The sequence below is a fragment of the Myxocyprinus asiaticus genome, chromosome 48 (genome assembly GCF_019703515.2).
Source record: "Myxocyprinus asiaticus isolate MX2 ecotype Aquarium Trade chromosome 48, UBuf_Myxa_2, whole genome shotgun sequence".
NCBI lineage: Eukaryota > Metazoa > Chordata > Actinopteri > Cypriniformes > Catostomidae > Myxocyprinus > Myxocyprinus asiaticus.
Window position 1 is genome coordinate 9,956,101 of NC_059391.1, and position 16,069 is coordinate 9,972,169.

General features: G+C 38.1%; 2 protein-coding genes across 4 annotated transcripts in view; one reads left to right on the top strand and one right to left on the bottom strand.

Moving 5' to 3' along the window:
- LOC127437405 (tight junction protein ZO-1-like) overlaps positions 1–2,860 on the top strand; it is a 251,942-nt gene extending 249,082 nt beyond the window's left edge. For all 3 annotated transcript variants that reach the window (XM_051692262.1, XM_051692263.1, XM_051692264.1), the window contains one exon: positions 988–2,860. In XM_051692262.1, the coding sequence (XP_051548222.1) occupies positions 988–1,082 (95 nt within the window). In that variant the 3' untranslated portion in view covers positions 1,083–2,860. The remainder of the gene's footprint in view (positions 1–987) is intronic.
- A 373-nt stretch (positions 2,861–3,233) lies between these two features.
- Positions 3,234–12,086, bottom strand: LOC127437411 (long-chain fatty acid transport protein 2-like). The gene is made up of 10 exons (XM_051692292.1): positions 11,492–12,086; positions 10,502–10,711; positions 9,509–9,667; positions 7,988–8,112; positions 6,515–6,709; positions 6,320–6,410; positions 5,821–6,019; positions 5,621–5,718; positions 3,780–3,910; positions 3,234–3,675 (listed from the first exon to the last, which is right to left on the bottom strand). Exons 1-10 carry the CDS (start codon positions 11,964–11,966, stop codon positions 3,499–3,501), a joined length of 1,860 nt encoding a protein of 619 aa, XP_051548252.1. The 5' UTR covers positions 11,967–12,086; the 3' UTR covers positions 3,234–3,498.
- Positions 12,087–16,069: the final 3,983 nt, after the last annotated feature.

Genomic DNA, 16,069 nt, shown 5'->3' on the forward strand with positions numbered 1-16,069 from the left:
AAAGTACTTCCGGAACCCAGACTGCTAAAAAATTGGGTGTGCACTGTTGTGCTCTATTGCATATTGCTTTTTACTTTCTTATTTTTAAAAATAGTAGGCAATGCAGGACTGTGCAGTATGGAGTAGGCTAGTAATCCATTACGAGCGTAGCCTCTGTGCTTATCGTTTTCATCAGCATTCTCAGAACACAAACACAATTGTTCTTTATATCTTTAGCCCTTATTTATTCATAATGTATCCATGAAATAGTGTTAAATGTGCTATATGTAAGATTGACAACAAGTGTTTGAAATGGGTTCTGCAGTCCAAATTCAAAATATTGGAGAGTTGTCTGCCTCGCCCCAGACTCGAAGCTCATGCGGGTTGCCAGAATGAGGACACGCAACAGCATCCGTTTTATAGGATTTCTGGGCTTTAAGCTGTCTCCATCTTCCAAAGGCATCTCCAGTATTTATCCTTGTTTTACTATGCCTCTGGTCATGGTGGTTTTTAGACGGATGGCGAGGCTTTTTAGGTCGGGTGGAATCTGTTATCTCTGATCCAGTTTGTTTGCTGGCTTCCATGGCTGCAGCATGCAGTGTTGTTTGCCTGCAAACTTGTTCAAATCTGGCAACCCGACAGTGTTGAAATACTATTGGTGAGTGGGCAGTGGGCGGGATCACACAGGCCAAAACATAAACAGAAATTCCGGCTGAAATGGAAACTTCAAAGTAGAATATACTGGCTGTAGCATTGTTATCGGAGAAGCCAGTATTTCAACTTAGCATGTTTCCCAATTCTCTAATGACATATTATGGTCATTTTATGATTTAGTACAGTAAAAATATTACATATAGCACCTTTAAATGTAAATGGAGCAGTGACGCATTGATCAGATTCAGTGTTCAGTGTGTCAACTGCTTATAATGAACTCTTAAGTTCATACGGATTGTGTATTTATACTACAGTACATTCCTCATGATGTAACCCCTGATGTCATTTCCACAGGTGACCCCAAATGCTGGCAAAACAAGTGTCTACCAGGGGACCCCAATTACCTGGTGGCCGCAAACTGTGTGTCTGTGCTGATCGACCACTTCTGAAGAGCGCAACAGCTGGTCTGTTACTGAACGTGAACACTTGGACCGAGGACACAAGGAAGACTCCTCCTTCCTTCATGCCCCCTTCTCCTAGTTCTTCTTCTCAGGGGGAGGGATTTGCACCACTTTATGAAGTATTATTTTTTTCTTTTGACCGGGCGAAGCGCCCACAGATATCTTGGAGGACAAGGATAACACAGTGCTATGGAGCTTTTCCTTTTATTTCCCATTTGTTTTTGCCTTTTTCTTTACCTTTTGGTGCTTGAAGACTTGCAAAAAATTATCTTCAATAAATTAATTAATGAAGATATCTAACTGTTAACGGAATGCATGACCTGTGCCACAGACAGTCTGAAAAATGATCCCATTTTTGACATTTGTAGCCTCTTTTTCTCCAAATAATTAGAGAAGTCTTGAGGGGAACCGGAAAAAGTAAACGAAAAATGTAGTAATTAGTTTCTAAGTATTGAAGTGAACCCTACTATTGTGCTCACAAACAGAAAAGTGGATGTATGTTGAACTTTTATTGTTTGTGAAGTCCACGGTCATGTGGTTTTTGTGGAACGCCGTAACAGATCTTTGTGGATCTGGAAAAAAATATGCATGTTGAGTCTGGGAAATTAAGAACAATTGTGACGTTTTGATGTGAAGGACTGCTTCTTGAAGGAATATGTCCATTGCACTCACTTGCTGTTGGATTTCACTTTCTGGCAAAAAAAATGGGCTGTTTCTCTACGTTTCGAAGCGATCTTTTCTAGCGATGTTTTACCGTAGATAACGTAACTGACTGTGGTTTTCCGAAACTCCTGCTGTTTAGAGATCTATGCATGTGCTAAGACTCAGGTCCAAATGCCTGCTAATAAGTTGAGTACACAAACCTACCCATCGTACACTGCAAGCAGTGATGCCTTATGTGCATTGTTTTTTTGGGGGTTTTTTCTCTCTCGTTATTTTGACCCGAAAGACTAGCAAGCGTCAATTTTTCTGTTACATGAAGGATCCGAAATTCTCGCACCATAATGAAGTCGGTTAACTAGAATATTTAGCACACTAATAATTAAGTCTGATCAAGAGGTCTGCTTTATTTAACTTATTTCACTGCTATGCATACCAAGTCAAAGAATATACAAGAACACTAGGATATGTTTCAATTACAGCTGTATATATAGTGCTAGCATATGGCCTTGGTTCGCTGTAAATGACCTTTTGTAAATCTTTGTTATTTTGTATAAAAACGTAAGGTTAAAAAAAAAAAAAGTTTCTTAAAAAAGGGAAAGCTATAACGTTGTTATGTTTGTATTCCGGTTATACTTCTGAGCCTTGGAATTTCACTTAGCAGTACGGAGGAAATTTAAACGAAAAAAAAAAAAAAACGGTTAAATTAAAAATGGAGCTTATCTTTTATATCAACATACATATATACAAACACTACATGATGGCATTTTTAACAGTTACAAAAACATTTTTATTCTTATTTACAAACTAGAAAAGTGCTCGGTTTAAATTATTTAACAACTCTGTACTTAAGGGTCCGCTTTGGTGAGTGGACCTTGACTTTATTTGTGATACTGGATGCTGTATTGTGTGCCCTGAAATGTATTTTTGTACCAATAGACAGTTTATTAAGGCACATCAGTACGACTTCGTTTTGATATAACACAGCTTCAACCCAGTTTTTGTTTCTTTTCTTTTTGTGATTTGACATTATTTTATTTTATTTTTCTTTGCAGCACATTTCTAAGTATACAACTGTATTAATAAATACATTTTTAAAGTAAAAATTGTTTTTACTGCTTGAATGAACAGGACATCAGATGTCAGTGGTATTGGATCATCTTGACAATTGTGAAATGTAAATATACAGTGTTTCATTTCCAAGGGTTAATGACCTATGTATTTAGTACAAAATGGAACTAGTTTGTTTGTCTTTGCTGTTTCTATAAATGCTAATTTTTGAGCTCAGAGGGTGATGGGGAAAGGGTGGTCACATTTCGTTCACTTACCCTTTCACCTATTTCAAAAAGTGCCGTTAGCACAGCTGTTAGCTGAGAAAACCAAACACATCTCTTGACCAACGATCTGCGAGTCAAGTCTGAAATGGCGACCAGCTTTTTTTAAACCCATTTTGTCAGAAAAAACTATTAAGTGACAGTCTTTTTAGATTCCTATTGAGTTCTTTATTAAAAGACAATAGATTGCAATGTACATTATAAACAAGGTTAAGTGATGAGGCACTGTTACGCATTCTATACATTTCTATTACTGTTGTAAATCATTTGACTGTACTGGTCGGTAAAGGTAGATGAGTTATAAACTGACAGATCATTCACTAGAATCATACCTGTTTCCCTGAGATTAGAGGGCAGCTACTGGTTAGTAAACTTCTGAATGGTAGGTTTAGCTTTTTTTTTAACGGATTTTACAATTTAATGTCATGTGACATGATCGACTTGTAAACCTCCTGAGTGAGTGGAATATATTTATTTTGAGTCAAATCCAGGAAGTATAGCGGATCTTGTATTAATTTTGGGTCAAAGCCTTCCTCCACCAACTTCACCTTCTTCATCTTGAAGGTTCCCGTGACTTCCAAGGAATTCTGAAAGACAAATGTATTTTTGCTGAGTATCACAGAACAAAGCCAAAATTGGGAGGTGTGCATCTGCTAGTAAGATGGTAATGGATAAAGGTCAGACGTCTTACCTGAATTCGAATGAAACGTGGTCTGGCATACACCGGTAAATAATTCGCCAAAACACTGCAAGTGGTAACGCAGTCAAACTCTTTACCCTCTCTCAGTTTAAGAGCCGCCATTCCAATTCTTCCTTCATGGCCTTAGGAGACAATAAATTTCACATTTTATGTAATGTCTCGTCTTATTAAAACTACGTTTTGGTTTTATTTCAATAGCGATGGGAATTGTGAGGAATGATGGTTCCTTAATGATTCCATTAACGATTCTTATAGTAGGCCTGCATTTAAAGAAGTGCCATAAGGGGTGTCCAGAGCGAACACCTTCTTGTGTTTGAGAAAAGTTAGATGAAACGGATGGAACAGGATGCAGGTGTCTCGAAACACCTTTAAAAAAAAATTGTAAAGTTGAAGTTCTTTTAAATTGACAGTGTCTTAGGTCAGTGTCATGCGCGAGATGCTAAAGTGCATGTTTACATAGACGAAACTGGTCTAAACCATACACTAAGCAAAATTACTATAATAAAAAATAATAAAATAGTATTTTATTTATTACAACAAAACTATTCAGAATGTGTATCTTTTTTTTTGTGTGTAATTACTTATGTGTATGAAATGTAATTAAAGTCTCTAACTAGCTTTAAGAACATTCACTGTAACAGTTCTCGGTTTCTTTATTTTTTTTGTAATTAAATCCCCTTTTCTTCCCAATCTGACATGCCCAATTCCCCAATGCTCTCTAAAGGCCAAAGTATACTTCATTTGTCCACGTTGCTGATTGTCATCAGCACAGTCTTTGGGACTGTCCGCGTGCGGCCCAGATTTTCTTGACATGCGAACATTCCTCGTATGTGCGCATCATGGGTGCATGCACCTGCTGTTAACTGTACTAAAAGATTATCACAAATCAGTCGTAGTGCGCATGCACCAAACATGTTCGTATTTGCTCGTGGTAAAAAAAAAATATACTTTAAAAGGCAATGCGGTTGACCAGGCACAATTCAATCTGGAATGCAAAAACACCTTAATATACCCAGGCCTTTATTCCTCGTGGTGGCACAGTTATTCGCCTCAATACAGGTGGTGGATCTCCGCAATCTGTTGCCTCTGCTTCTGAAACGGTCAGCCCCTGCATCTTATTACGTGGCTTATTAAACGTGTTAACTGGTTGCTTAGGAAGTCTTGCTGGAGTCACTCAGCACACCCTGGATTTGAACTCGCGACTCGCTGAGCTACCCAGACCCATTAAAATGTCAAATTTCAGCTTATTTCAAGTTGGACACACCGAAAGTAATGCCTTAAGGAGAGTCAAATACAGCTCTAACTGATTTAGTTTGATTCAAACCAATAGCTCATTATTTTGACACTGATTTATTAAAATCCAGCCTAACAGATTCACTAGTTAATAAGTCTGGTCGCACTGCATGTTTGTTGTTGCGTGCAGTGAGGATGATGCAATAGAAAGATGAGCTATCTATTTAATAGGACTGGGTATTGATAAAGATTTCCTGATTTGATTCTGATTTCTGTATGATTTGTTTCGATTCCAATTCATTTGGCTATTTTTTCAGTTAAAATTTCAATTTTGCTTGCATATGAAATGCTTAATCCTACAGAGAACCTTCTAACTTTGTACACTACGAATATATTGATTTACAAAAATTTCCAACAGGGTCCAAACTATGCGGTTCAATTGCTTTTTAGCACATATAATAATCAAGACAACCCCAAATGTTTGAGAACCGTTAATAGAACTGAACATCATGAAAATCATTTGGTTACGGTATATTTTATAACATCAATTCCTAACCCTATATTTCAAATCATGGTTATATGCAAATCTTGAAATATACCTTCAACTTTGACTCCATATACATTGGCCTCCTCGATACAATCCACCATACTGAGAATATCTGCAACCTCAGTTGTAGCCACATTCTCTCCTTTCCATCTGCAAGACAATGTTACAATATTTGAAACGAAAGTTACAAAGATGTGTGCAAGCGTAGACCAAATGTAGTCACAAATAAGATGGGATAACCAAGTCACGGACCTGAAAGTGTCTCCAACTCGATCTTGGAAATAGACAAAATTGTCATGGTCAATCCTCAGCAGATCTCCACTGTTGAAATACAGATCTCCTTTCACAAACACATTACTGAGTCTCTTCTTCTCTGTCTGTTGCTTATTTCCGGCGTAGCCGACAAAAGGGGAATGCCTTGTTATTTTCCCGACCAGAAGTCCCACCTCATCTGTAAAAACATTTACCATCAACAAGCATAGATGCACATAAAACTAGCTCAAGGTTAAAAATTTACTTTTTATGACAGTTCTTATCGAAAGGTCGGTTGGACTGGGAATTGGTGTCTGGAATTTAAGCCTTTCCAATGTAGACTGCAAACCTTCCCTCTATTGAGGAGGACATACCAAAACATATCCTCCTTAAGCATTATCTAAACATCAACTCATTAGATGCAAAGTAGTAAAACATGGCATTACAAAGCAAAAACTGCTCATTACCTCACTGTTGGGAAAAAAATGACCTGACTAACCTTCACCAGCTGGGATACACAAGCCCTCAGAATTCCTCACGGGCTCTTCTTTCTCGATGTCAAACTTGATCAGTGCAAAAGGGAAAAATATCTGTGTAATACAATGGGAATTTAGCTGATTTTGCACACAAATCAAGTAAATTTGCCATGTTCAATACTAATAAACTTAATATTGTCTAAAGAGTTCATTCTTACCTTGGTGAGAATATTGACACGACCAACTACTCCAACTTTACCAGTGTAATTAATGAAGCCAACGTTTCCCTCAGTGGCAGCGTAGAGTTCTCGGACATGAATGTCTCCAAAGCGGTTCAGGAATTCTTTCCAGATGTCCGTACGTACGCCATTACCAATGGCAATCTTCACTTTGTGGTCTCGGTCGTTGTCTTTCTACATCGAGGAAATGTCACAGAGTAGAAAGTAGAAAGAATTACCTTGTTTGAAGTGATTTTATCTGTGGACTGTCCTAAAGCTTGCCAGTACAAAAATGTAGGACACACTAGCTCTGTTCCAAAACCTAGTGAGCTACCTTGTTCTCTACTTATTTTAAGGCAATGTCCTAACTTGAACAAGGAACCTCATAACTGACCGATTTGGAATGCTCTGTTTGATGCTCTAGCTCTAAAAATATCGCTCCTCAGGAGAAATGCAAAGAAGACTCAAATCAGGGGGCCTGGGTAGCTCAGTGGTAAAAGACGCTGGCTACCACCCCTGGAGTTCGCTAGTTCGAATCCCAGGGCGTGCTGAGTGACTCCAGCCAGGTCTCCTAAGCAACCAAATTGGCCCGGTTGCTAGGGAGGGTAGAGTCACATGGGGTAACCTCCTTGTGGTCGCTGTGGTGTGGTTCGTTCTCGGTGGGGCACGTGGTGGGTTGGGCACGGATGCCGCGATGGATGCCGTGAAGCCTCCACACGCGCTATGTCTCCGTGGCGACGCGCTCAACAAGCCACGTGATAAGATGCGCAGGTTGATGGTCTCGGACGCGGAGGCAACTGGGATTCGTCCTCCGCCACCCGGATTGAGGCGAATCACTACGCGACCACGAGGACTTAAAAGCGCACTGGGAATTGGGCATTCCAAATTGGGTGAAAAAGAAAAAAAAAAAAAAAAAAAGACTCTAATCACAAATTGATTATGATAGAGTCTGACATTAGCATGTTGCTAAGCTAATGATTGGTACTCTTAAGGCCTGAAACATACTTTACGCATATACACATACGCAGTTGCAAACATGGCCAAGACATGGTCCGGTTGAACATACTTAACGTGCGTTCTTTCGTTACTTTGACGGTTACAAACCCCAGTACTCAAGGCGGCGATAGAGCTACCTTCATAATACATTGCACACAGATAATAGGTAAAAAAATTACATTTATTTTTATTCATTTTTTTGGTATTGCAATAAAATATATTTAAAATCTTTTTTTTCGTCCACTATCTTGAGCACATCCCTATGATTTCTGAGAATGCATTTTGCGTAAAGGATACATTGAAGTGGCCCAAACAAGGGATCTTATAAGGAAGCCTAATTTTGCTGCCTGCCTTTTAGAACAGCCTGTCAAGGCACGTAACTCACTAGGTTTTAGAACAGAGCTAATGACTGTTTACACTTCAAAAACAAATAAAAAATGAGAATACTTCCACTATTATACAGTATAGTGCATTTACCTTTGGCATATTGCAGAGGTATCGCATTGTTTCTCCGATGTATTGCATCACAGTTATATTGTACTTTCTGCAGTCATCCCAGAACTGAGAAGCGGAAAACTTTTTCCGCAGGACAATGGTGTTACCTAGAGCAAAAATGTGTTGAGCTGTTAAAGGTATAGTTCACCCCAAAATTAAAATTCTCTCATTTACTCACCCTCATGCCCTCCAAAACTCATAAGACTTTCATTTTTCTGTGTTTATTTAAATTATATTTAAACAGTAGGCTACAAGCACATACTTCGGTGGCTGTTTTGTGTTTTCATGTTTCCTTCTACAGTAGGGAATTTTTCTCTGATGTTGATGTTTTCATGTTTGCATTAGAACGGTTGGTCAGTCAAAAATCAAACTTTGTATAAATAAAGCTTTGAATGAAGAACAATAGGGTTTGGGTAAAAATATTGTTTTTCAGATTAATCGCAATCTTCATTTGAACGATCTTGATATCGATTCTTAAATCCCAAGATCGATCTTTCCCTAAATGCGCAACCTTCTACAACAGTGAGAGGAAATCACTCGCATTTGCAACCAAATTTCACGCTATGTGACTAAAGTGAATATATTTGACAACTGGCTGGTAAATGTTTACATTTCACTCACCAGTAATTGTGTAGTTTAGTCGTGAAGTGTTCATCAGAGAGATCCTTTCACTGCGTGTTGAGAGTAAAAGTTGTTCCGTGTAATGTGTGTCAAAGACGAGATCCACGCAACCCATTTGTCATTGAATACAGTCTCTTTTAATACCCTTTCTGTTCTTTACAGAAAACAACTACAAAAAATCATGCATCGCACAGACGAGGTAAAGCCATTCGAGTCCTCTCTAGTTAACGTGCACTCATTTAAAGCGCTGTTTACAGAAATGCCGGGGGGTTTTTTTGTTAAAGAGACAGTACTGGTTTTAGCAAGTGTTCGACAAATCAGTGTAAATACTTGTAAATAGTACAAATTATGCAATTTAACAATAAATATGTAATGAAAATAATATATGAAATATTATATTTTATTTATTGATTGAATAAATTTATTTGTTCATTTTTAAAAAGCCAAAATGTAATAAAAGTAATAAAATATAATTAGTAAAATTTATATTTTCCTAATGTACCGAGTTCAAATGTCCCCTGTATAATTAACAGCATTAGCTGGGAGAGAATTTATTTTATGTAAGCAAAAGGGACATTATATCTGAAATAAACCCATATGAATCAATATTGAATCGAACTGAAATCGGAGTTGAATCGAGCGCTTGTGAATCGAATTGAATCGGGAAATCTGTATCAATACCCAGCCCTAAAGAACAATATATGTCTTATATTATCTGAGTTTCAAGCTATTCACCACTTAGTTTACTATTGTTAATTTTTTAACGTTAACGATTGTCGGTTTAGAATATTTCGTAAAATTTGCTACCCTGTCCCCTACCATTGTAAGCTCTGTGTTTCTGGAAAACTATATAAACACAGCGTTCACTATAATCCATCATACCTCTTTCGATGGATCCAATAAGTCCGATGAGAAATCCAGCACTGTGATACAGAGGCAGATTGATATAGAATATATCTTCAGACGTGACCCCAGTAACACCCTGGATAAAGGACGCAGCCCAAACCCTCTCATGGGTCACATACGCTGCCTTTGGAAAACCTTCACAGAACAAAGTACCAATTTAGACATTTACAATACATCAGTCACTATATTGTTGTCAGCCGATTTATCATCATTTTAACATTGTTATCCTTTCTGTTAATTATAGGTCTGAATTGGCAGATAATAATAGGACTTATTTTTCCAATTGATTTTTTATAGGTTCATCTTGAACAATTTTTATGAAACAACAGACAAAAGATTATAGATTTGTAGTCGGCCACCAGGGGTGCATTAATGCACAGGCTTATATGGGCTGAAGCCCAGGGGCCACCAACTCCCAGAGGGGCCTCATTCGCGGCCTATTGGGAATGGCGAGCCCCAGGGCCCCGCGAACCTTAATGCGCCCCTGTAGGACACAATATCGGTAAAATCGCTTTAAGTTTTTTAAATAAGTCCCTAAATTTACTTGATTAGGCAGAGTTTATAATATTTGGATTCATTTGTATTGATTCTATATCACAGCAATGGTAACTGAAATCTCCATTTATGTCTTGTGCTTTGTTTGCACTCATGGTGGAAAAGTCTGTAATGGTGAAAAAGTGATATATCGACCACAACAATGAATTGGCTGATATATAACCATGCCCACTTGGTCACCCTTGTGTAGTTGAACAAAATCTACCAACAGCTTTGTCAATGGATAATAAACGTTCCATTTTCAAATTCAGTTTTTGTATTGTATTATCAGCATTGTATCGGTCATCAGCATATCTTATCTTTAGATATCGTTATCGCCTATTGAAAAACCCATAATGGTGGACCACTAGGCTGAGTCTTTTCCATGGAGATAAACATTACACAACTCATCATGTATCTGGCCTGATCAGATACCTGTGGTGCCAGAGGTGTAGATATACAGTGCTGTACTCCTGATATGAACATTGGACCTAAGAGCCGGGGACAGCGGTTTATCTGAAGCCTCTGCAATCTTCTGAGAGAGACTCTGAATGCCGTCTGTATTGCACTTATCTGAGAGAAGGTAGACAGTTATGCCCTTCTCTTTCAGTGCAGGCAAGATCTCCTCGACAGCATCAAGAAGCTCTACAAGGAAAAAAACAAATTACAAAGTTAATTACAAAACCCTAAAGTAAACTACACATTTATGATTATGACGCTTCGATAAGCGCTGTCACACATGAAGCCTTTCTGTAAATTCATCTGGATTTTTCCATTTAGAGGTGATGTGGTTCTTGAAATATGGGTGACTAATTTATTATCGACCAATATTACCTTTTTTTTTTAATGATCGGGACGGATATTTTAAATCAATAATGATAATACAGATGAAAAAGTGTATTCATTGCATACTCTTAAATATTTATACACTGTATTATATCAAACATTCAAAAAAAGCATTAGGGTTAATGTTTTTGTGTAATGTTAATGTCACCCCCTTCACATCATTTGGGGTTGGGGGGTACGTGTCTCTGAATGTCAACTTCCAAAAAGTATGTAATGCCAATCCATATATCAAAGTACCATGGTGTTATAATCCGAAACCATCACTGTACTTTTTTAGAAGGGAAATGGGATCCAATAGCCACCCCCAAAACTGTATATCCCAAAGGGGAACACATGCATGGAAAGAAAAGTTCTTATTCCAAGTCTGCACAGCAATGAGCAAATAACACCATTTATAAGTCTAAAAGGGAGAAGATAAAACATGATTTAAAATCTCATCCAAATATCTCTTTGCAAAAGAAAGTGGCCGGCTTTCCCGTGCTGGAAACCGTCTAGGCCTGGCAACATGACTTGACATCCCACAACTCTAGTTCTGCATGCATGTGTAGTAACTCAATGACAAGTGCATTACAATCTCACCAGCAGCTGCGATGAGCACGTTTGCATCGCAACAGGTGAAGCAGTGAAGGAGTGATTTGGATCGGATGTTGAAGTTCAGGAGTGCTGCGGGACAGCCCAGCTTGGCCAGGCCGAGCCAGGTCCACACGAAACAGGGTTCATTCCCGAGGAAAAGCGCAACCGTGTCCCCTTCTTTGAGCGCGGCCACCGTGCGCAGCGCATTCGCCACTTTATTACTCTGTCTGTCCACATCCGCATAGGAGTAAGTCTTATCTTCGAAATGAATGAAGGTTTTTTGCGGGTGTTTCTTTACCGCGTCCAAAAAACAGTCCGCAACACTATAGAACGGGGTTTTCCTTTTGTATTTATGGAGTCTGATCCCGTATCCGAGAGCTTTAAAGATATAAACACAGTCGTGGAAAAAATACGGGAAGAAAGTTTTGAGCAGCGCGGGTAAAAGAGCCAAACCTGCCAGAAGAGTAAACCAGATAAACATGTTAACAAGAGTCTGTGGAACACAAGGATTTACAAGATTAACTAAAAACCATAGCCTGACACTACTTCCAGAGTATTAAAATTCACGGGCCACATACTCTGGGTGCAAGTTCAGTCCATTCATTGGGACCTCCAGAGGGAGATTATATCACTGAGATCCACCCCCGACTCAAGATCCTCAGCGGGTTGCCAGATCATCTGTGATTCACTGGCCGCTACACAGATTATTCGGTGTTATTACAGTTAAAGAAAACTCACTAAAATCATTTTTGTGAACTAAAATAAAAACAAAGTATTAGAAAAAACAAACTAAACTAAAATACTTTTTAATAACTAACTAAAAATAAAAATGATCAAATTCATTTTAGTTTTAGTTTTAGTGAATATGGGCAAAGTGGGACACTTTTGAGAATTTTACTTTTCTTGATACCTTGAATTATGATCTAAACGACACCCAGGGTTGGGAGGGTTACTTTTGAAATGTATTCCACTACAGATTACAGAATACATGCTGTAAAATGTAATTTGTAACGTATTCCATTAGATTACTCAAGGTCAGTAATGTATTCTAAATACTTTGGATTACTTCTTCAGCTCTGGTCGATTTTTTTCACTTGTTTTGACTATAAAAACTCTGCCAGTACAGTTAGACAAAATACACATGTTAAAAATACATTCTCTGAAAAACCTAAATATCTTATGCAGTGTTGTTTCTAGAACAAGATCAATAAAATTGATCTTGTTTTAAAGATTTTTAGATATTTTTACAGGAAAACAATACAAAAATTATCATCAAGAATACGATTTTTGCCTTAATATCAAAGTTCTCAATAGAAAAAAAAAAATGATGATCCAACGTGAATTTTCTTGATAAAAAAATATGATCGTGTCTGGTAACCTGTGCATGTAAAATGGCTAGAAATAGCATTTTAGCTTAGCGTAAAGCTGACAAGGTTTATTTCTATTTCTTCTGCTCCAAACTTACTTCAAACGTACTCCTCTGTCTGCTCGTATGAATGTAACACATCATAAGAAGTGTTTCACTGCTGTTCAAATGCACTTTGGATCGCATCATTTCTATGTATAAATGTTTTCCATCTGAAAGGACTAAATATTAAATGAAACAAATGACAATAAAATGCAAAGTAATCTCTTCAGTAATCAAAATACTTTTTGAATGTAACTGTATTCTGATTACCAATGATTTAAACTGTAACTGTAGTGGAATACAGTTACTTATATTTTGTATTTTAAATGCATAATCCTGTTACATGTATTCCGTTACCCTGATGACACATAACATAAAATTATACCTTTAAAGAAAGCTTGGGATGTATTCTACCTTTTGTCAAAAGCAAAAATGATTAAATATTCAATAATGGGATGTAGAACCTTTGGAGACCCTCTTTTGACCAAATCCCTAGATTTGTTTTTAAGCAGTACTGGTAAAGTGGGACAGAGGGAGAATGGGTCTCTAGAAAATACACTATATTGCCAAAAGTATTCGCTCACCCATCCAAATAATTGAATTCAAGTGTTCCAATCACTTCCATGCCCACAGGTGTATAAAATGAAGCACCTAGGCATGCAGACTGCTTCTACAAACATTTGTGAAAGAATGGGCTGCTCTCAGGAGCTCAGTGAATTCCAGCGTGGTACTGTGATAGGATGCCACCTGTGCAACAAGTCCAGTCGTGAAATTTCCTTGCTACTAAATATTCCACAGTCAACTGTCAGTGGTATTATAACAAAGTGGAAGCGATTGGGAATGACAGCAACTCAGCCACGAAGTGGTAGGCCACGTAAAATGACAGAGCGGGGTCAGCGGATGCTGAGGCGCATAGTGCGCAGAGGTCGCCAACTTTCTGCAGAGTCAATCGCTACAGACCTCCAAAGTTCATGTGGCCTTCAGATTAGCTCAAGAACAGTGCGTAGAGAGCTTCATGGAATGGGTTTCCATGGCCGAGCAGCTGCATCCAAGCCATACATCACCAAGTGCAATGCAAAGCGTCGGATGCAGTGGTGTAAAGCACGCCGCCACTGGACTCTAGAGCAGTGGAGACGCGTTCTCTGGAGTGATGAATCACGCTTCTCCATCTGGCAATCTGATGGACGAGTCTGGGTTTGGCGGTTGCCAGGAGAACGGTACTTGTCTGACTGCATTGTGCCAACTGTGAAGTTTGGTGGAGGGGGGATTATGGTGTGGGGTTGTTTTTCAGGAGCTGGGCTTGGCCCCTTAGTTCCAGTGAAAGGAACTCTGAATGCTTCAGCATACCAAGAGATTTTGGACAATTCCATGCTCCCAACTTTGTGGGAACAGTTTGGGGATGGCCCCTTCCTGTTCCAACATGACTGCGCACCAGTGCACAAAACAAGGTCCATAAAGACATGGATGAGTGAGTTTGGTGTGGAAGAACTTGACTGGCCTGCACAGAGTCCTGACTTCAACCCGATAGAGCACCTTTGGGATGAATTAGAGCAAAGACTGCGAGCCAGGCCTTCTCATCCAACATCAGTGTCTGACCTCACAAATGCGCTTCTGGAAGAATGGTCAAAAATTCCCATAAACACACTCCTAAACCTTGTGGAAAATCTTCCTAGAAGAGTTGAAGCTGTTATAGCTGCAAAGGGTGGGCGACATCATATTAAACCCTATGGATTAAGAATGGGATGTCACTTAAGTTCATATGCGTCTAAAGGCAGATGAGCGAATACTTTTGGCAACATAGTGTAATCTACATCTATTTGGAATAAATTGTTATATTTTCATATACACCTTCACATTATAACATTGTTAACTTTTACTTTTTTATAACCTTAACCAGATTTAATTCAAATTTTTGTCATTTTCTTTACAATTGCTTTTCCCACCAGTGGTGATGAAATGAGCTCTGCTACACATCCCAAAGTAAAATCATCCATTTAAAACCTCAAAAAGATAAAGGGATAGTTCACCCAAAAATGAAAAGTCTCTTAACATGCCATCCCAGATGTGTATGACTTTCTTCTGCTGAACACAAACAAAGATTTTTAGAAGAATATTTCAGCTCTGTAGGTCCATTCAATGCAAGTGAATGGTGACCAGAAATCTGAAGCTTCAAAAAGCACATAAAGGCAGCGTAAAAGTAATCCATAAGTGGTTTAGTCAATGTCTTCTGAAGTGATCGATCCTTTTTTGAGTGAGAACAGACCAAAGTGTAACTCTTTTTCACTATACATCTTGCAATTGCAGTCTACAGGACCGATCATGATTTCAAGCTCGATTACACTTAGTTTGCAGAGTGCTAGATGGCGCTGGGAAATATAATCAAGCTTGTAATCATGATTGCCAAAGGAGAATGCTGATGTCAAGATTTACTGTAAAAAAGGACTAAAATATTGATCTGTTCTTCATCCACACCTATAATATCACTTCTGGAGATTTTGATTTAACTACTGGAGTCTTATGGATTACTTCTATACAGACTTATGTGATTTTTTGGAGCTTCAAAGTTTTGGTCACCATTCACTTGCATTGTATGGACCAACAGTGCTGAAATATTCTTCTAAAAATCTTCATTTGTGTTCAGCAGTTGAAAAAGTCATACACATCTGGGATGGCATGAGGGTGAGTAAATCATGAGACAATTTTCCTTTAGTTGTTTACTTCCCAAAGATTAGTTTAGTAATGATATAAGGAAATTCATAAACAATGAAAAAACAAAAATTAAACTAAAACTAACAGACAAATTGTGAAAAATAACGAAAACTAAACTAAATTATGACAAATTGAATATAAAATAGAAATAAAAACGAAATTAAAAATACAAAACTATATTACAGTTTTTCTCAATCGTTTTGGCTCATTTTTTGAAATAGTCTTAACATTCTCTAAACTGTAAGTGCAATTGTCACAACTGTTTTATGGGACATCACAACTCATATTGCATGTCTGCAAAATGCAGTAACTCACCCAAAACATTTAATTCATGCTTCAAAACCTAGTTATTGTGTCAGTAAATTGGCCAATGCCACCAAAATGAAAAGTTTTTTTGTCATTGTGTGAGCTGTACTGGTCAATATGTTTAGATGTTTTTTTTCACCATGGCACTCAACCTTGGAAAT

Bases quoted from the DNA above. Each gene is read 5' to 3' on its own strand.
- LOC127437411 (XM_051692292.1), bottom strand. From the start codon at position 11,966: ATGTTTATCTGGTTTACTCTTCTGGCAGGTTTGGCTCTTTTACCCGCG. The intron at 10,712-11,491 runs GTGAGATTGTAA...TTTTCCTTGTAG, and splicing joins CGTGCTCATCGCAGCTGCTG to AGCTTCTTGATGCTGTCGAG. The intron at 5,719-5,820 runs GTCCGTGACTTG...ATTGTCTTGCAG, and splicing joins CGAGTTGGAGACACTTTCAG to ATGGAAAGGAGAGAATGTGG.